Source organism: Microtus oregoni, unplaced genomic scaffold, assembly GCF_018167655.1.
Source record: "Microtus oregoni isolate MIOR12 unplaced genomic scaffold, Mior012 000072F_ref0000427, whole genome shotgun sequence".
Taxonomy (NCBI): domain Eukaryota; kingdom Metazoa; phylum Chordata; class Mammalia; order Rodentia; family Cricetidae; genus Microtus; species Microtus oregoni.
The window spans coordinates 5364706-5386182 of NW_024543979.1; the positions used below are offsets into that span (position 1 = coordinate 5364706).

A 21477-nucleotide genomic window follows, 5' to 3' on the forward strand; every position below is an offset into this window, starting at 1 on the left:
CATAACCACTGAGTCATCATCAGGCCATTTGATGTGTGCATCACCAGACACAAGGCAAGAAGCACTCAACTCTGTCCCAGGATGTCTGCTCACATGATCAGCCCAAATTGAAATGTTCACCTTGAGATCCCACTTTTTCAGACCTCTTATGCCTAGAGTCAGCTCTGTGCTTTGAAACAATATGCCACAAGCACCCTCTCTCTATCTTGAACTGACACCGTTCCTTGAACCAACTGAGTATTTATTGGCCTCTCTGTTCCAGAACAGCTCTCTCTGCTACATGAGTATCAGCTCCGTTTTCCCTTCAACAGCTCTGCTTTAACCCTTGCACCACTGTAAGTCTTTTTCTTTTTTTTTAATTATCAAGACAGGGTTTTTCCATAGATTTTTGGCTCCTGTCCTAGAACTAGCTCTTACAAGATCAGGCTGGCTTCGAACTCACAGAGATCCGCCTGCCTCTGCCTCTGCCTCCCGAGTGCTGGGATTAAAGGTGTGCGCCACCACCACCCGGCTCACTGTAAGTCTTTATGGGTCACTCTTTGTTTCATTGTGTTCAATGCAGTCTTTATCTGAGATACAATATTGATCTTTAGAATCAGAAGGAACCAATTTACACTTGCCAAAAGCTACAACCTCAGAAGAAACAAAAGAAATGAAAGGCAAGAAAGTTGATACACTTTATGAATGCCTTGTTCCTCAATAGCCTGACATGTGGATAACCTAAGTGTATCCATCCATGCATTTTTATATGGCATCCCCATGACAGTGATTGATTCAGTGAGTTTATCCCCAGTACCACTCTGCCATGCAGGAGCAGTGTCAGGTCAAATATCTGCAGTGGAACAATCCATTTCTAGTCTCTGAATGTGTGTTACACTCATTGGTTAATAAAATCCTGACAGGCCAGTAGTTGGGCAAGAACTTATACCAGAAGTCAAACTGAGAATGATGGGAAGGATGGAAGAGTCAAAGAGAAGCCAGCCAGCTGATAAACCAGAAGGATGTGTAAATAAAGAGGTAACAAGTTATGAGCCACATGGCAAAGCATAAATACAAATATGGGTTAATTTATGTGAAAGAGGTAGCTAATAACAAGTCTGAGTGATCAATTGAGCATTTATAATTTACATTCAGCTGTGAGGAAGCCACTTCTTTGTCCTGGTTGCCCATATCTGAAATAACCTCACAGATACTATATTAATTAAATTACTGCTTGGTCCATTAGCTCTAGCTTCTTATTGTTTAACTCTTACGTATTAATTTAAGCCATTTCTATGAATCTGTGCATCACCACAAGGTTGCGGTCTACCAGCAAAGTTTCAGAACATCTGTCTCTGGTGGCTATGGCTTCTCTCTCACTCCACCCTTCTTTCAGCATTTAGTCTAACTTTCCCTGCCTAGTTCTGTTCTGTGTAGGCCTAAGGCAGTTCTTTATTCTCATTAACTAATAAGAGCAACACATAGACAGAGGACCTCCCACACTATTCACCTCTGAGTCCGTTATTTGGGACCAGGCTTTTAGGATAGGAAACATCCATGTACAAATACCCATGCTGGATTTAAGGTTCAAAAGAGCGATAGGTTCCTCCTGACAGCCTGTTGTCACCAGGGCAGCCTGTTTCACCTTAGAGCTGCTGTCCTGGCCTCACACGGTTTGAACATGCACTGAACTGTGGTCTCAGACCCAGTCCCATGTTTTTCTACGTGCTATTCTCATCTGCATTTTCTTCCACCATAGGTGTCCTTGTATAGGAACTTCAGTCAAGTCCTGAAGATGCCTTCTGCTCCCATGTTGATCTCTTTATTTCCAATTTAGAGCTTCTATTTTCATATGATAATTCTCAATCAGAATGGAGTTCATGTCAAAATCATTATCAGTCATGTATATATTTGGTTCTCCTTTTTTATCTTATTTTTTAAAACAGAAAATAAACTATCTTTTTTCATTATACATTCCAATCCCAGATCTCACTTTCTCCCTTCCTCACATTCTCTCTACATTCGTCCCATCCCATCCCCCATCTGCTCCTCAGGGAGGGTAAGGCTCATTGCTTTCAGTAAGGACCAAGGCCGTCCCTACTATATTTAGGTTGAGCAAGGTATCCATTCAGAGAATGGGTTCCAAAAATCCAGTACAAGCAGTAGGGATAAATCCTGGTACCACTACCAGTGGCCTCTCAGTGTGCCCCAGCCAAATAACCATCACCCACATTCAGAGGGTCCAGTTTGTTCCCTGATGGTTCCTTCCCTGTCCAGCTGGAGTTGGTGAGCTCCCATTAGCTGAGGTAGACTGTTTCAGTGTGTGTCCCCATCATGGCTGTGACCTCTTTGTTCATATTTTCACTCCTCCCACTCTTCCTCTGGACTTTGGGAGCTCAGCCCAGTGCTCTGATGTGGGTCTCTGCCTCTGTTTCCATCAGTTGCTGGATGAAGGTTCTATGATGACATTTAAGATAGTCATCAATCTGATTACAGGGCAAGGCCAGTTCAAATGCTCTCTCCTCTATTGCTTATCTTAGCTGGGGTCATCCTGAAACAAGTAATTTTAACCATTGAGCCATCTCTCTATCCCCAGAACTTTCTAGTCTCCTTCTTAAATAATCATTGTTTAAGTGGTTGCTAAATACTGCTGTAATAAAAGCGGCGAGCCGCTTCCCGCTGCCCGGCTCCTAAGCAACTAGCTTTTGCCCCCAAATAATTACACGGAAACTGTATTCTTTTAAACACTGCTGGGCCCATTAGTTTTAACCTCTTATAGGCTAGCTCTTACATATTGATCTAACCCATTTCTAATATTCTGTGTAGCACCATGAGCTGGCTTACCAGGAAAGATCTTAACCTGTGTCTGTCTGGAGTGGGAAAATCATGGCGACTGCCTGACTCGACTTTCTTTCTCCCAGAATTCTGTTCAGTCTACTCCACCTACCTAATTTTATTTCCTATTAAAGGGCCAAGGCATTCTCTTTATTTAACCAATGAAATTAACACAAAACAGAAGACTCTCCTCCATAAAAATGCATTTCTTAAATTTAATTATGAGTGTTGTAAAAATAGATTTTGTGTCTTGTGATAAGAAATCTGTAATTCTATTCCTTCTATCTTTGAATGTAGCAATCAGTTTTCATAATAGTAATGGTCACAGATTACTTGTGAACATCCTTCTATGTTCTCACTTTAGTAATATTTAACCATGTTTACTGAAATGACTAGAAATTTATAACTGAAATTTTGGATGATATTTTTTTGAACAGGAGGGGTTTAACCTTCATTTTTCCACCAATGTCTGAGTAGAGCACACTGATGTGACAGAGCCTTAGCCCCATAGTCTGGTTTGTCTGAAATACCAAAGCCTAAGCCTTCTAGATCTCAAGGCACAGTGTTTTGAGGAAGCCATTGTTCTGAAGCTCCAAGTTTGCCTAGTGACAGACTGCTAATAGTTTTCTTCAAGAATAACAGAGCTTCTGGCAGATGTGTTTAGCAGGTTTTGCTTTCTTGTCTTTGCTGGTATGGGACATGTACTTGGGAGGACAGGAAGAAACTAGTTTTGCTTCCCTGCTGCTGTCCCTGAACCCTGGCTGCTTTGGTTGTCATCAGAGCTCTTCACACAGCTGCCCTCACCCTGTCTGCTTTAAGGATGCTCCTGGAGGAGGCTTGCCTGAGCAGCTGGTCCCTCAACAGGCAGGGTCTCATCACCCAAGATGTCAGCTCTTAGTTAGGAAATCTGGCTGCATTGAAGATGGTATTTTAAACTGTTCACATGCTCAGTTCACTAAAGGTCATACATTAAAGCAAACATTAGTAACTTGTGAAAAATGACATATAAATTTCATCTGTATTGCTTATCCTTAGAATTATTATACTGCTTAGCTACTGATTTGGTGTCCCTGTCTGTCCCTGTCATTTTAATATCTGAGTCGTCCTAGGATTTAAGCGTATCCATCACATCAATGATGATGTCATTGTCAGCAGTTCGAATTGTGGGCTGTGTGAAGATTCCTAATGACAGTCTGAAGCTGGAAATAGTCAGAAATTTCTTCTGATAGCCATGGAAATCCAAATAGTTATTGTGTAATACCCCATAATACAACATATAACCATACACAACACAGACACATATGCACACACAAGCACATGTACACACAGGACATAAGGTGATGGTGGCTATGTATTCTACATCTGAACTTATATTAATCATAATATGCTTTTAAAGTTAGAGAAATATGCCCTCTCATAAATTGCCTCTTCCCTCATGCATTATGAATAATATTTATTCTCTACTTGTTAGGGCTCATTTGTTTCTTAGGAATATGGAATCTATGGGTAGTCTATGTACTTAGTTATGCAGAGTTCTCATTGGGTCCTTAGAAAATCATAACCATATGAACTATTCATCAGAAAGGAATCTGCCTTTGACTACAGTCTAAACAGTCCTTAAGTGTGCTGCTCTGTGTAATAATGTTGTTTGTGTGGACAATCAACTTACTCTTCCTCTTCCTTCTACAGGAAGGAAGAACCTCTGAAGATGTCATCCAATAATGACCCTGTTACAGTCCCAATATTAGAAATAAATCCTAGTGACCTTCCTGAAATGGACACCAGTGACCTGAACTCATTGGCTGAAGAGGCTGTGTTAAGTTTTCATAACATCAGCTATCAGGAAACAGTGCAAAGTTGCTTTCTGTTTTCTAAAAAAACAAGTGTGAGAGGAAAACTATCAAATATCAGGTATGTGCATGAAGTAGAACATTGAGCAACTTTTCAATAAACACAAACTTTCTGTATCATTTATAAACTGTCTATGTTTATATGTGTGTATATGTGTATATATCTGTTTATGTGATTATACAAGTGTATGTGTGTATACATATATATATATATATGTTTACGCTTGTGTTTAAGTGTATATGTATGTATGCTCATATGTGCAGATGTGTGGATGCTATGACACACCCATAGCACAAGGCTGTCAGAGGAAAACCTTGAGCATTGGTCTTCACCTTCTACTGTGTTACCCACCGAGTCGCTCATTGTTCACTGCTGGTTATGCCTGGTTAGCAGACTGCAAGTGTCCTGAGATTCCCCTGCCTGGTGTAGCTAAGTTTTCTGTAAGAATAAAAATCCATGCCCCTTTCAATTTGAATATTCACTACTCTGAAATAATCAATCAGATTATTTGGACATAATTTGTGTTTGTGCTGTACCTATACATCAATAAATAATGTCCTCTACTTGAGGGATGTCTCCCAATTTTACCTGAGCATATTGTAATATTTTTATAAGAGAAAGAAATAATCATTTTAGGGCTATATATTTAGTTTTTCTATTTTGATTAAGGTGGTGTTTTGTTTTTTGTTGTTTTCAGTGTTAAACTTCGCAATGCTCTCCTGCACTCTGAGTGTGTCTTTCTAATGTTTGGATTTCTACTTAAGATGCACTGATTTTGGTTGATTCCATTTTAGTAGTAATTACATTGCTATTGATGTCCCATGAATCACTGGTTTCTTGTGACAACGTCTATGAGGCAGCGAGCAGGGTCCTATGAAGATATTAATCATAAAACAGTAGTGAGAAACTGTTATATAATTGACACATAAAGGCCATGTGTGTAATGGAGTCTTCATGAGAAACTGCTACTTGCTTCAAAGAGCACTTATCTTAGATGAACCACATATCACAGAAGACAAGTCCTTAAATAATAAACAGAGAGCTTTTGTGATACCTGAGACATTTTTGACTAGTTTTCACTAGCAACTGACATCTTTGATAAGTAAAAGGCTCCTAATAATGTTTTAATTTTATGAGTTTGCACTTATTTTCTGTGAACAATTTTATCCAACTTCAATATCATGTTCAGCATAGACCCTAAACTAATATAATTTCCTTTACAAAAAAATCAACCAGTATAATTTTGTGTTTACAGTGGGATCATGAAACCTGGCCTCAATGCAATTATGGGACCACAAGATGGAAGCAGATCTTTGTGAGTATAATGATAAGCATACAAAAGCCCTTTGTTGTAGTGACATTTCATTTCTATTTTAATAAATAAAGCTTGCCTGAAGATCAGAAAAGTAAAACAGTTATACTGGCCAGCCTTACAGACTAGGCAGCAATGACACACACCTTTAATCCCAGTAACCACACTAGTCTGCTATAGAAACTGAGCAGTAGTGGATCAAACCTTTAATCCCAGCCCAAGAGAGGATTATAAAACAGGAGGAGGCAGCTCTCACACACAGTCACATTCTGACATTCCTGGAGTCAGGATCACCATTTTGGGACTGAGGTTGTGTAGTAATATCTAAGAGTTCTAAAATAGCCCAGAATGGAGTATAACAAAGGTTTATTTAATCAGGGATAAACTCCCAGTTTGGGTACCAATCTGTAATCCTTTTCCTGCGCTGGGGACTGGAACCCAATCCAGCAGAAAAAATGGGGCCGTACTTACTTTTTGTCAGCACTTATAGTGCAGGAGACCACACCCAATGTGGGCTGGTATCTTAAAGCCTATTGGCTGAAGGAAACAGGGCCATCTAAGAGTCAGTAATTGGTTGATTTGCTTATCTTGTCTTCAGGTTGAACCCCAGTATCTGTTTCTGAGTTTTTATTAATTGTGCTCCACTTTGTATCCAGTTTCTGTGCTGTAAAGAGGAAATCAGTATTTCAGTACTGAGTGAGTGTAACTGTGAGTGTGTATGACTGTGTCTGGTCCCGTGTGCTGTGGGTAGTGTGTAGGAGGGTGCATTCTAATTTTACACCAGGAGCAGGAAGTCTTACTAGGTCACTTTACTGCTAGGAAATGACTGTGATTGGCCTATGGTGTTGGGTCATATGACTATTTCTTGTGGGAGAGATAGTATTAAGATTAGAATGATATATTAAGATTATTATTGATTTTGTAAGTAATTATTAATGATTATTAATACTATCATTAATGATGAATAATGATAGCATTAAGATTAGAAAGTTTCATGAAGACAAGAATTCACCACCAGGCCTAATTCTCAAAGTACAGCAGCACATTACCTTTTTGAGTACTCAAGGTCAGATAGCAGGGAGAGGTGGTCATACAGATCATTTCTTACATTCATAATTTTGGGCTGTATTAGAGCACATTCTGAACAGAAAGAAGTGTGTGTGTGTGTGTGTGTGTGTGTGTGTGTGTGATATTTCAGCCTTTTGATATGCAAAAATTTTATTCTGAATATCTGAAAGCTGATTGCTGTTACTGAAGGGAGGAAGTAAACCATACAACATATATAATCCTTGTAGGTTATTAGATGTCTTAGCTGCAAGAAAAGATCCACATGGATTATCAGGAGATATTTTGATAAATGGAAAACCTCGACCTGCTAATTTCACATGTACTTCTGGTTATGTGCCACAAGTAAGTGCTGTTGGGTTTGTAATTTTAGGTTTCCCCTCATTCTGTGTGGTTATATGCTCAGCTAATAGACCTGTGTGTTTCCAGTTCATTATATGACACATTAAGGCCGTACTTTCTCTACACTGACTTTTCACAATGACTCATTAGCCTGAGAGTGACATTATAAAATAGGAAGATGTGGAGAGATTGAAGTATGACATCTACAGCACAGTATTAGTAATTGAAGGTGTAATATAATTCTACAGAGTACTACAGTTGTCCAATTTTGTCCTTCCTTCATCCTTCACTGCTTAGTTTTCTGCAAATAATTGCAGATAGCCATCACCAAAATCCCTGTGCTCTACTTGGATGATAAATGGGAAGGAGTGAAAATTATTTCATCAAGTTCTGTACTTGAAATTAGTAAAATTGGAAGCTTTGTTTTTTAGGAAATATTGTATTGTGTATATTTTATATGAGGATTAGGTTGCATTTGTTAGAATGATTGTTTCACTGATCACTATATTTAATTGAAATTCTATTTAACCTTAAGAATGACGTGGTGATGCGCACGGTGACTGTGAGAGACAACATAGAGTTCTCAGCTGCTCTTCGACTGCCAATGACTATGGCAAGAGATGAAAAAAGAAGGAGAATTAATGAGGTCATTGAACTTCTGCATCTGGATAAAGAGTCAAATGTTAAGGTAATGTGAAGAAAAGTCTTGAAAGGCTCAGCTGACAGAGGAGGGGGAGATACGTGTGTGGATTACATGACCCTCTATCAGCAGTTCCATATGATGTATGTAGTCACACTGGCTGATCTCTGCACTAATCAAGTGACTGGTTACAAGATTTAAAAGAAAATTAAGCTGGGAAGTCTTCTTAACAATGACTAAACCTGGGAATGGAGTGTAATTCAGCATGGAAGAGTGTTCCTCACATGGCCATTTCCAAGTGCTCCTCACATGAGCCTCCACTTTCCTCAGCCTTAAACTCTTGACTCTTTAGAGAATTGGAAAAGTGCTTTCTTCAATTTATTGTCACTTTCTCTAGAGGACTTGTCCCTTGTTTCAGAATGTGCTTCTGGACAGACACAGGTTTTGCAGTGGAGAACTCTGGCTCTGCGTTCACTCTGCATTTGTTTCCCTCCATGGTTGTCCTTGGTCTCTTTCTCACTTACTTCTTACTTGTGTAGCGCATGTTATTTTCTGTAGCCTTTTTTCTTGTGTTTTTTTCTCATCCTTACTTGTGGTTGCTAGTTTTGACTGTCAGCTTGACACAGTGTAGTATCACATGGATCATCTAGCAGAGAGCCTCAGTGAGGAATTTCTGTGGGTAATTGTCTTGATTAAGTTAAGCGAAGTAGGAAGACTCAGTTCACTTAGCCAGCACCCTTTTGGGTTTTGGGTTCTGGGTGTTGTGAGAATAGAAAAAGTGAGTTGAGCACTGACAGGCATGTAGGCATCATCCTCTCTTGACTGGGTGTAACCGGCTGCAGCAGCTTCATGTCTTGACTTCCCTACAATGGTCAACTGTACTTTTCAACTTTGTACTGAAATAAAACCCTATGCTCCCTTTTTACCTTTAATCTGAGCAACTGCTCAGACAACTAGGATGTACTTCTGCCTTCATTCCCTGCTTCTTTATATTCTGTCATACATATTCTAAGACCCTGTGTAAAGTTTTATAGATACAACCTTGGGCAAGTGTAGCAATAAAGGGGCCAAGTGACTTCCTGTTGAGATTTGTACAGGATCAGGGAAGGTAATAGGCAAGTTGTGAGCTTCACAGCTGAATGTTGTAATACATAACTAGTTTATTACTGACATGTTTAAAAAGAATATTTTATAGTATTTCATCCTTGAATACTTAATTTTTATCCGTGATGAATAAGAATGTTTGCTTATCTTAATAAGTCCATCCTTAACTATCAAAATGAAATAAATCCTGATGCTCCCAGCCCAGTCAGGTGATAACCATTCACATTCCCCAAGTGTTCTTTGTTATTACATTGTTTATAGAAACTGATTAGGTACTGTATTTATTATATGCTTATAGATTATAATATCATGGTTCCTTCCATTTTATTATCTCTTCCAAATAATCATGCCTCTCACAATGACATCAATTCATTGAAAAATTATATAGAGATGTTTGCTGAGCAGACATTCGTATATATGGATGAAAATAAACACGCTAGAATAGGATTCTTATGGATTAACTGCTGTGGTGTCTCCTCCTTAGTGGAAGTGAGGAATAGGGAGGTACCGGCTGCTGATTCCCACAATCCTTCTCCACAGACATTTATGAGATGTTCGTCTAGTTGAGAATAATAATAGAAAAACTGCTGTTTACCACTCTTTCTTTTCTCCTTCGTGATGGAGTTTTGTGTGCTTTGCTTTGTTTATTTACATGGTTTTGTATTTATAATAAGGTAGGTTTTTTTGCTTAATTTTTACCAATAATTAGTCATTGCTCTCAGTTGCTTACTTGTTTTATAAAGGACAACAAAAAAAAGATATTTATTAACTTCTCAAAAGGCATGCAGTGTAATAGATTTCAAGATTTGTAACATTATTCCTTAATGATAGCTTTCAGGAAAAGGTGTATGTAGTGTGAACACATAGACATGTGTGCATGTGTGTGTGTGTGTTGTGTGTGTGTGTGTCTGTTTGTGGGCGCCTGAATGTCATAGCACACACAGGGGAGTCATAGGACACCTTTGCCACATGTCTGTTCTCTCCTCCCACCTTGTTTTTAAGTCAAGATCTGTCTTGTTCAGCTGACGCCCTATAGGCATTTCTGATGCTACTGGTGCACCTCCCATTAGAGATGCCTGCCACTGCATGTAGCTTTATATGTGAGTTCCAGGGGCTGAACCCAGGCTTCAGGTGTGTGGCAAGTGCATATCCATTGCAAGACTTCTCTTCAGCCTTTCATAAGATTTTGTTCTAAGAAATGTAGAGGCAATATGTGGTTACTGTAAAAGATTAACTGTTAAATGGGCAGCACAATAGTATACTTGCTAATGCCAGCCTCCTGGGATCTCAGTGTTTAGAACAGCATACTATCAGGGAGCCTTGAGTACCATCTTTCACAACCCCACAGGGTCCAGGTAAGATTCCCTATGGCAGGCAAAAACTACCTGGGGAAATGATCTGATGGGTAGTACAAACTGATGGACTTGAACATGTTACCTCTGCGTGTTTCTTTTTTCCTGGCAGACAGTAGGTAAGAGGAAGAGGAATTAGAAGGGGAAGTAAAAGAAGAAGGAGGAGAAGAAAAAGAGCCATTCTGCACAAAGCTTTCAGTTTTTATAGTCATACAAATACAAAAATACAAAAAAAAATACTCTAACCTATAAACTCTTTTCTTAACTATGAAAATTAATGATTTCTTTTTATCCTGAGTCTTGTCCTCACCACACTTATCACATTCCTCAAACATCCTTTGTTGTATGTTGTGGGTGGAGCTTCATCATGGTTTTGGTTATCATGTTTGGAGAGAATTGTTCCCTAGTTCTGTGTTCCCATAATCCTTGCTATTCCCTCTCACCTTACACATGACATTGGCTGGCACAAAGACTCTGCCAGTTTTACCAGTAGACTCTGTGACCTCTTGAATTTGTCTGGAAAGATGAGTCCTTAATTCTGTGATGCTGTACAGTTGAATAATGTCAATTTATGAAGTCTTAAGAGAGTTGAAAAGACCCTGATATGGAAATGTGAAAGTTTTGAAAAAAGCAGTGAGTGTATCTGTATCTCTGTGTGTCTGTCTATAAATGTGTATGTGTGTGTACGTGTGTATGTCTATGCATGAATATGTGTGTGTGTATCTGTGTGTGTATGTCTATGCATGGATGTGTGCCTATGCATGTGTATGTGTGTGTGTATCTGTGTGTGTGTCTATGCATGGGTATGTCTGTCTGTGAATGTGTGTTCGAAGGTTGTTAAATGTGTACTAAATTTCTAGAGATACTTCATCTTCTCCTGTCCCATCCTCCTCACTACTCAGACAGAGAATTCACCATGCCAGGTTTGAGTGTGATAACTCATTACCTAGAATATGTGACTTGATAAAGAAAAAACAGTAACTGTCATTAGCACAGGCTTTATGTCAAGTCTGTTTTGAGATTCTATTCACTTGGAAAAGAGATACCTTCTTCTTCTCCCAGGTGCACATATTTTTGTTCCTCATCATATTGGTATAACAAAACTTTTTATTGCTTGCACAGGCTCATTCACCAAACAACAATGACTGTTGGTGTGCTTATTGATAATGGTGGTCATTGTTGCTTTAGCCTAGATCTAAAGAGCTCAGGAAAAGGACCAGTATAGCAATGGAGCTGGTCACCGAGCATCCCATTTTGTTCTTGGATGATCCCACCACTGACTTAGACTTGAGCACTACTACTGATGTCATCTCGGTCCTGAGAAGGTAAGTGCTGAAGGAACATTAAGTTTTATTAAATTAATGTGGAACAGATGCTTAAAAGAAATCCCACACCAGCTCAGAATTGAGAAATAGATAGTTATTTATTTAGAGGAAAACTCACAAATCAGAATTCTCTGCCTTGAATGGAGAACAGAGATCAAATCCAGCAATCCAGCAATCAGAAAGAGCAGCAAGGGAAGAAAGAAAAATGGGGAAGATGCAGGCTCTGCATCAGCATTTACAGTATAAGAGACCACACCCCAGTAGGCGGGTAACCACAAGCTGTAAGATTTCCTACAGCATATTAATAGCTGATTTTGTGTGTGTATTTTTGGTGTAGGAGATTCAGAGGGAAGCTACAAAATTTCTTCCTTGTTTATTGGAGGGGAACATGAAGTAACAAGGAATACACATCAAGAACAATGAGACAGGAGCATAGGGAAGATGGCTGTGGTGAAGGTGAAGACTGCTTTAAATAGCATGTCCCCATAGCACACAAGCATTGGTCAAGAGAGCTGAGTAGGTGATATCTGAACAGAATGCTGTATGGACGGAAAACTTATTTGTTCTGAGGCAGAGCATGTTTGGTGTGTCTGCAACATTAGAGAGACAGGGTGGACCAGAACCCTGTGGCCTGAGGAGAACGAAGGTTACCAGTGCACAGCTAAAGACACCACAGGCTGGGTGACTTGATAGAAGTTAGATTTCTTACAGTTCTGGATCCCAGATACCAGTTATTAGGGTATCTATAGGCTGTGTCTGCTGAGGCCTGGGTCGCTGGGTTGTGCATGATATCTCCTCCCTATGTGTCTGTGCCCTGATCTCAAAGGGACACCTTTACACTAGGGCACACTCGTATTCTCATTTAAATTTAATTACCTTTTAAAGACTTTATCTCCAATTATAGTCACATTCCAAGTCCTTAGATGTGAAATATTCCAAAAATGAGTTCTTGGAAGCATACAGTTGAGCTCTCCACATTTACAACTGAATGGAGGAAGTTCTTTGGGTTGGATATAGATTGCCTGGACCCTTGGGGCCACTGTAAAGTGTAAGGTTTTATTTATTTATTTATTTATTTATTTATTTATTTATTTATTCTTTTTGAGAAAAGAAAAAAAAAGTTTCCCCCTCCGCCCAGCCTCCCATTTCCCTCCCCCTCCTCCCACCCTTCTCCCCCTGCCCCCACTCCTCTCTCCCTCCCTCTCCAGTCCAACGAGCAGTCAGGGTTCCCTGCCCTGTGGAAAGTCCACGGTCCTCCCCCCTCCGTCCATGTCTAGGAAGGTGAACATCCAAACTGGCTAGGCTCCCACAAAGCCAGAACCTGAAGTAGGATCAAAACCCCGTGCCAGTGTCCTTGGCTTCTCATCAGCCCTCAATGTTCTCCATGTTCAGAGAGTCCGGTTTTATCCCAAGCTTTTTCAGTCACAGTCCAGCTGACTTTGGTGAGCTCCCAATAGATCAGCCCCACTGTCTCAGTGGGTGGGTGCACCCCTCGTGGTCCCGACTTCCTTGATCATCTTCTTACTCCTTCCTCTCCTCATTGGGACCTTGGGAGTTCAGTCCAGTGCTCCAGTGTGAGTCTCTGTCTCGATCTCCATCCATCACCAGATGAAGGTTCTATGGTGATATGCAAGATATTCGTCACTATTGCTATAGGATAGGGTCGTTTCAGGTTCCTTATCCTCATCTTCCCAAGGAACTAACTGGGGACATCGCCTTGGGCTCCTGGGAGCCCCTCTAGGTTCAAGTCTCTTGCCAGCCGTAAGGTGGCTCCCTTAACTAAGAATTGTGCTTCTGTGCTCCCCTATCCAGCCTTCCTTTATGCCAATCATCCTGTTTCCCCAAGTTCTCCCCATCCTCCCTTTCTCCCTTTTCTCTCCCCATCTCCCCTTACCCCCAACCCACCCCACCCCCAAGATTCCACTTTCCTTCCTGGCAATTTTGTCTACTTCCCATAGGCAAGGGGATAACTATATGTTTTTCCTTGGATTCACTTTCTTATTTAGCTTCTTTATGTTCACCAATTGTAGACTCCGTGACCCTTATTTATGGCTAGAAACCAATTATGAGTGAGTACATCCCATGTTCATCTTTTTGGGTCTGGGTTACCTCACTCAGGATAGTGTTTCTATTTCCATCCATTTGCATGCAAAATTTGAGAAGTCATTGTTTTTTACCGCAGCGTAGTACTCTAGCGTGTATATATTCCATACTTTCTTCATCCATTCTTCCATTGAAGGGCATCTAGGTTGTTTCCAGGATCTGGCTATTACAAATAATACTGCTATGAACATAGTTGAACAAATGCTTTTGTCATATGATCGGGCATTTCTTGGGTATATTCCCAAGAGTGGTATGGCTGGGTCCAGGGGTAGGTTGATCCCGAATTTCCTGAGAAACTGAAACACTGATTTCCAAAGTGGTTGCACAAGATTGCATTCCCACCAAAAATGGATGAGTGTACCCCTTCCTCCACAGCCTCTCCAGCAAAGGCTATCATTGGTGTTTTTGATTTTAGCCATTCTGACAGGTGTAAGATGATATCTCAAAGTTGTTTTGATTTGCATTTCCTTGATTGCTAAGGAGGTTGAGCATGACCTTAAATGTCTTTTAGCCATTTGAACTTCTTCTGTTGAGAATTCTCTGTTCAGTTCAGTGCCCCATTTTTTAATTGGGTTAATTAGCATTTTAAAGTCTAGTTTTTTGAGTTCTTTATATATTTTCTAGATCAGACCTTTGTATGTTGCAGGGTTGGTAAAGATCTTCTCTCAGTCAATAGGTTGCCTTTGTGTCTTAGTGACAGTGTCCTTTGCTTTACAGAAGCTTCTCAGTTTTAGTAGGTCCCATTGATTCAATGTTGCCCTTAATGTCTGTGCTGCTGGGGTTATACCTAGGAAGCACTCTCCTGTGCCCATCTGTTGTAGGATATTTCCCACTTTCTCTTCTATCAGGTTCAGTGTGTTCGGGCTGATATTGAGGTCTTTAATCCATTTGGACTTGAGTTTTGTGCACGGTGATAGATATGGGTCTATTTTCATTCTTCTACAGGTTGACATCCAGTTGTGCCAGCACCATTTGTTGAAGATGCTTTCTTTCTTCCATTGTATACTTTTAGCTCCTTTATCGAAAATGAGGTGTTCATAGGTTTGTGGGTTAAAATCCGGGTCTTCTATACGATTCCATTGGTCGACTTCTCTGTTTTTATGCCAGTACCACACTGTTTTCATTACTGTAGCTCTGTAATAGAGTTTGAAGTCAGGGATGGTAATGCCTCCAGAAGAGCCTTTATTGTATAGGATTGTTTTGGCTATCCTGGGTTTTTTGTTTTTCCATATAAAGTTGATTATTGTCCTCTCCAGATCTGTGAAGAATTTTGATGGGACCTTGATGGGGATAGCATTGAATCTATAAATTGCCTTTGGTAGAATTGCCATTTTTACTATGTTTATCCTCCCAATCCAAGAGCAAGGGAGATCCTTCCATTTTCTGGTATCCTCTTCAATTTCTTTCTTCAATGCCTTAAAGTTCTTGTCAAATAGATCTTTCACTTCCTTGGTTAGAGTTACCCCAAGATATTTTATGCTGTTTGTGGCTATCATGAAAGGTGAAGCTTCTCTGATTTCCCTCTCTGCTTCCATATCCTTTGTGTATAAGAGGGCGACTGATTTTTTGGAGTTGATCTTGTATCCTGCCACATTACTAAAGCTGTTTATCAGCTGTAAAAGTTCTTTGGTGGAGTTTTGCAGGGTCGCTTATGTGGGCTATCATATCGTCTGCAAATAACGAATGTTTAACTTCTTTCTTTCCAATTCGAATCCCCATGATTCCATTATGTTGTCTTATTGCTATTGCTAGAACTTCAAGCACTATATTGAAGAGGTATGGTGAGAGTGGACAGCCTTGTCATGTTCCTGAGTTTAGTGGGATGGCTTTGAGTTTCTCTCCGTTTAATTTGATGTTAGCTTTTGGCCCTCTGTATATTGCTTTTATTATATTTAGGTATGACCTTTGTATCCCTAATCTCTCCAATGCTTTTATCATAAAGGGATGTTGGATTTTGTCAAATGCTTTTTCAGCATCTAATGAAATTATCATATGGTTTTTTTCTTTCAGTTTATTTATATGATGGATTACATTGATAGATTTTCGTATGTTGAACCAGCCCTGCATCCCTGGGATGAAGTCTACTTGATCATAATGGATAATTTTTCTACTATGTTCTTGGATACCATTTGCTAGTATTTTGTCGAGGATTTTTGCGTCAATATTCATGAGTGAGATTGGCCTGTAATTCTCTTTCTTGGTTGAGTCTTTGTCCGGTTTTGGTATCAGAGTGACTGTAGCTTCGTAAAAGGAATTTGGCAATGACTCTTCTGTTTCTATATTGTGAAATACATTAAGGAGTATAGGTATTAGGTCTTCTTGGAAGTTCTGGTAGAATTCTGCATTGAAACCATCTGGTCCTGGGCTTATTTTGCTAGGGAGGTTTTTGATAACAGCTTCTAATTCTTCGTGACTAACAGGTCTATTTAGGTCATTCACCTGGTCCTGGTTTAACTTTGGTATATGGTATTTATCTAAAAAAGTGTCAATTTCTTTTACATTTTCCAGTTTTGTGGCATACAGGCTTTTGTAGTAAGATCTAACGATTCTCTGAATTTCCTCTGTGTCTGTGGTTATGTCCCCCTTTTCATTTCTGATCCTATTAATTTGCATATTCTCTCTCTTCCGTTTGATTAGTTTGGATAGGGGTTTATCAATCTTGTTGATTTTCTCCAGGAACCAGCTTTCTGTTTCATTGATTCTTTGGATTGTTTTCTGTGTTTCTATTTTGTTTATTTCAGCCCTCAGTTTGATTATTTCCAGTCTTTTACTCCTCCTACGTGAGTCTGCTTCTTTTTTTTCTAGAGCTTTCAGGTGGGCTGTTAAGTCTCCAATGTGTGCTTTTTCTGTTTTTTTTTTTTTTTTTACGTGGGCACTTAGTGCTATGAACTTTCCTCTCAGGACTGCTTTCATAGTGTCCCATAAGTTTGAGTAGCTTGTTTCTTTATTTTCATTGAATTCGAGGAAGACTTTAATTTCTTTCTTTATTTCTTCCTTGATCCAGGTATGGTTCAGTAGTTGACTGTTCAGTTTCCATGAGTTTATAGGCTTTCTGGGGGTAGCACTGTTGTTGCCTTCTAACTTTAATTTATGGTGATCTGATAAGACGCAGGAGGTTACGAATATTTTTTTGTAACTGTGGAAGTTTGCTTTGTTACCCAGTATGTGGTCAATTTTCGAGATGGTTCCATGAGCTGCAGAGAAGAAGGTATATTCTTTCCTATTTGGGTGGAATAATCTATAGATGTCTATTAAGTCCGTTTGCTTCATTACCTCCCTTAATTCTCTAATTTCTCTGTTAGGTTTCTGTCTGATTGACCTGTCTATTGGTGAGAGAGGAGTGTTGAAGTCTCCTACTATTAGTGTGTGCGGTTTGATGGCTCCTTGAGTTTTAGTAATATTTCTTTTACGTACGTGGGTGCTTTTATAATAGGGTCATAGATATTCAGGATTGAGACTTCATCCTAATGAATTATTCCTGTTATGAGTATAAAATATTCCTCTCCATCTCTTCTGATTGATTTGAGTTTGAAGTCAACTTTGTTAGAAATTAGTATGGCCACACCTGCTTGTTTCTTAGGTCCATTTGCTTGATAAGCCTTTTCCCAGCCCTTTACTCTGAGTAGGTGCCTGTCTTTGTGGTTGAGGTGTGTTTCTTGTAAACAGCAGAATGTTGGATCCTGTTTTCGTATCCAATCTCTTAGCCTGTGCCTTTTTATAGGTGAGTTGAGCCCATTAACATTAAGTGATATTAATGATCAGTGGTTGTTAATTCCGGTCACTTTTTTAGTAGTAGAGGTTGTGTGTTTCCCTTCTTTGAGTTGCACTGGTGAAGGGTCTCTAGATGTCTGAGTTATTGTGGGCATTGTTGGACTCCTTGGTTTGTGATTTTCCTTCTATTACTTTCTGTAAGGCTGGATTTGTGGCTACATATTGTTTAAATTTGTTTTTATCCTGGAAAATTTTGTTTTCTCCATATATAGTGAACGAAAGCTTGGCTGGATATAGTGGTCTGGGCTTGCATCCATGGTCTCTTAGTTTTTGCAGTACATCTATTCAGGACCTTCTGGCTTTCATTGTTTCCATAGAGAAATCAGGTGTAAGTCTGATAGGTTTACCTTTATAAGTAACTTGGCCTTTTTCCTTTGCATCTCTTAATATTCTTTCTTTATTCTGTATGTTTTGTGTTTTGATTATTATATGGCGAGGAGATTTTTTTTTTGTCCAGTCTATTCGGTGTTCTGTATGCTTCTTGAACCTTCAAAGGAATATCCTTCTTTAGGTTGGGAAAGTTTTCTTCTATAATTTTATTAAATATATTTTCTGGACCGTTGAGCTGTACTTCTTCTCCTTCTTCTATCCCAAATATTCTTAGGTTTGGTCTTTTTATTGTGTCCCAGTTTTCCTGAATGTTTTGTGATGAGAATTTGTTGGCTTTGCTGTTTTCTTTGATCAGTGCGTTTATTTTCTCTATGGTATCTTCAGTGTCTGAAATTCTTTCTTCTATCTCTTGTAATCTGTTGGTAGTACTTGTCTCTGTATTTCCTGATTGTTTACCCTGATTTTCCATCTCCGTCCTTCCCTCGGTTTGTGTTTTCTTCATTACTTCCATTTCATTCTTCATGTCTTGAACCACTTTCCTTACCTGTTTGATTGCTTTTTCTTGTTTCTCTTGGTTTTCTTGGGTATCTTTGAGCACTTTATTCATTTCCTCTACCTTTTTGTTTGTGATCTCTAATTGTTTATGGCAGTTTTTCACCTCCTGTTTAAGGTCTTCTATTATTTTCATATAATTCACTTTTGAGTCGATTTCTTCTAATTCTTCTAGTGTAGGGTGTACAATTCTTCTTATTTCGGGATCTCTGGATTCTGGTGATGTCATGTTGCCTTTCAGGTTGTTGGAGGAATTCTTGCCTTGGTGCCTTCCCATCTCTTCCTTCAAATGGAGCCAGGAGAGGCCTGGTGTCTTGGTCCAGTCTTTGTTGTGACTGACTCTCTGGTTGTAACTCTTCAGTGTAGAAGCAGGAACCGTCCAGTCCAGATGGAACTTCTCAGCACCGTTAAATAGACACCTGGTAGTCCAATAACCCACGGACAAATGGGAGAACTTGGGGGGCAGGGTGGGGACGAGTAGAACACAGGACACCCTGCCTCCAAAGCTGAAGGTGCGCGTGTTCCCTTTCGGGGGGGGGGGGGGGGCTTGAGGCCTGCCCGGTAGGCAGGCACTCACCTCTCTGGGTGAGTAGCCTTAGTGTAGGAGCAGAAAACTGTTCCTGAGCAAAGGACCTAGCAGATAACACAGGCTTGTGTGTGTGTGTGGAGGGGGGGGGGGTCGGGTGTAAGAAAGACAGCCCTGCAGAAGGAGCTGGGGGAGAGGGGTTTGTGGTCTCTTCCGGGTCAATCTGCCCCTGGATTGCACACACTCGCCTGGTAGCCCGATGATCCAGGGACAAAAGGAAAAAACCCGTCCCAAGTCTAAGGTTTGCCATGGCAGGGCATGTGGGAAAGCTTCTGAGTTTGGAGCAGAGCAATGCATCATGGAGAAGGTTGTGCAGCTACACTATGGGGATGTAAATATCAGCAGGAGGCAGAGATCTTGTAGTTCCCTTGCTAAGAAATGGTGGACTCTAGATAGCTTAGAATATAGAATAAAGAGCATTATCTCTGATACTAGCTTTGGATGTGATTTGAGGAATGATTGCTTAAGTCTGGGTCCTAAACCTGGGGCAGAATGAGTAGAAGAAATGGTATTTTCTTCTCTCACGGACTAAGTCTGTGGTTGAAATATTTAAAGAACATCTGTAAGTGTTGGGTTTTGAACATTTTAGGAATTAGTAGAATTTCAAACTGACTGAATAACCCAAAGAACCATTTAAGGACTATCCCATTCCCATGACCTAGGCTCCAGGCCATTGAACTTTACTGTGTTCTCTGTCTTTCCTTCTTCCCCTTGTTCTTTGCTTTGTTCTGACAACATGGTCCTTACATACCCCATCCTATCCCTCTAAGAACCAAGGTCACTTCACCATTGTGCCTTCTCAGTGATGAAGTCAACAACCTGCGCCTTGCTACCTACTTGTCTGCAGACACCTCAGTTTTCAGCCTCCTTCCTGTCTGCTTCAGTATACTCTAAGATCATCTTCTTGCTCATGTTTCCGTGTTGAGTGCTTCTCTCTATTCCTGTGTCTTATGCTATTGCTAGTCTTAGTGCATTGTATGGGGTCATCCCAATTGTGGTTTATCCCAGAGTTCTGGAAGCAGACTCAGGCCTTGATATGTCGCAGAAGGGGTATGTTGGTTTGGGCAAACTCAAAGCCCTGGACGTGTGCCTGGGTGGTAGCTGAGCTGGTCAGTCCAGGACAGATATGCCACCATTCCCTGATTTTATAAACATATTTTCAAGAAAGTTTTAAGTACTGTTTTGGGTTATTGCCTCTCCTAATGAAAGATATGACTTTCTGAAATGGTCATTCAGTTCATTTTTTCCTATCATGGAATTAAACCAAAAATCTAATCCCAGCTTTGCCCCTCACTAACTGACCTTGGATTGTTGCTTGACCTTTTAAAATGTTGTTGAAGAATCTTAAGACTTTATTAAGGTAAAATAGGGATAAAACTCACTGATACAAAACAAATTAGATCCAGTTTTTGTGGCCTGTCGTTCTGCCAAGGGGAATGTGAACCAGTTGCTGCTTGCTCTGACAGAGGGAGGGGAAGGAAGAGGGAGAGAGAGAATGTGACCTCTCTCAGTTCTTAAGAGGTCACTTATGCAGACAGGACCACTAGGCCTTGCATCCCCCAAAGTCATTGGCTAAATGGATTTAAATCATACAAGACCTTATCAACACAAAAGAGGAAACTATTAGAATTGCCTCATGCTGATATTGTGAAAAGAAAATGAGGTTCTTGCTGCAGTGTTTAGCGGGAGAGGAAGTGGTTAGGAATGTGAATCACATCATCATATGTTGCACACTTCAAGAAGTCCTAATCATTTAAGTAAAGACTTGGAGCTTGGTTTCTCTATCAGGTACATAACACAAGTGAGACGAGTTGTTTTTAAGGAGAATTCAAGCTGAAATGGGAACAGAGAGTACAAATATTTTGTCAAGAATCTCAAGGTTTCTGTTCAGTGACTTATGACTTTTCCTATTTTGAACTTAGGATGTCTATGAGGGGACGGACAATCATCTTTTCCATTTATCGGCCCCAGTACTCCATCTTCAGACTGTTTGACAGTCTCACCTTAGTGGCATCAGGAAATGTCATGTTTCACGGGCCTGCACAGAAGGCTTTGGAGTACTTCAAATCCGCAGGTATGGCTGGATTTGCTGTCAGAGCTCCTTCATTCACGGGATCTGGGGAGAGAACAGGGGTTCTCAGAAATGCTGCTTGGGCCTCATTCAGACTTATTGTGTGTGAGTTTCTCCATTTTTAATACCTTTGGTTAATTTGGTGATAGGATTCTGCTATTTGTGCAGCACAGGCTAGCTATGCAGGTCTCCTTCCTTTCTCCTGTCCTGCATCATGCCTGTGTTTCAGGATTGTTACTGAGCCTCTTGTTCTGCTTCC

The 21477-nt window shown here is 40.1% G+C and overlaps 1 protein-coding gene across 1 annotated transcript in view; it reads left to right on the plus strand.

The window, feature by feature from the left end:
- The first annotated feature begins 4488 nt into the window (after window positions 1-4488).
- The window catches only part of LOC121440977 (ATP-binding cassette sub-family G member 3-like), a 55318-nt gene continuing 38329 nt past the window's right edge, over window positions 4489-21477 (plus strand). Inside the window, exons 1-6 of the mRNA XM_041642081.1 lie at window positions 4489-4725; window positions 5921-5980; window positions 7273-7387; window positions 7920-8072; window positions 11669-11805; window positions 21070-21221. Of these exons, the coding sequence (XP_041498015.1) occupies window positions 4523-4725; window positions 5921-5980; window positions 7273-7387; window positions 7920-8072; window positions 11669-11805; window positions 21070-21221 (820 nt within the window). The 5' untranslated portion in view covers window positions 4489-4522. The remainder of the gene's footprint in view (window positions 4726-5920; window positions 5981-7272; window positions 7388-7919; window positions 8073-11668; window positions 11806-21069; window positions 21222-21477) is intronic.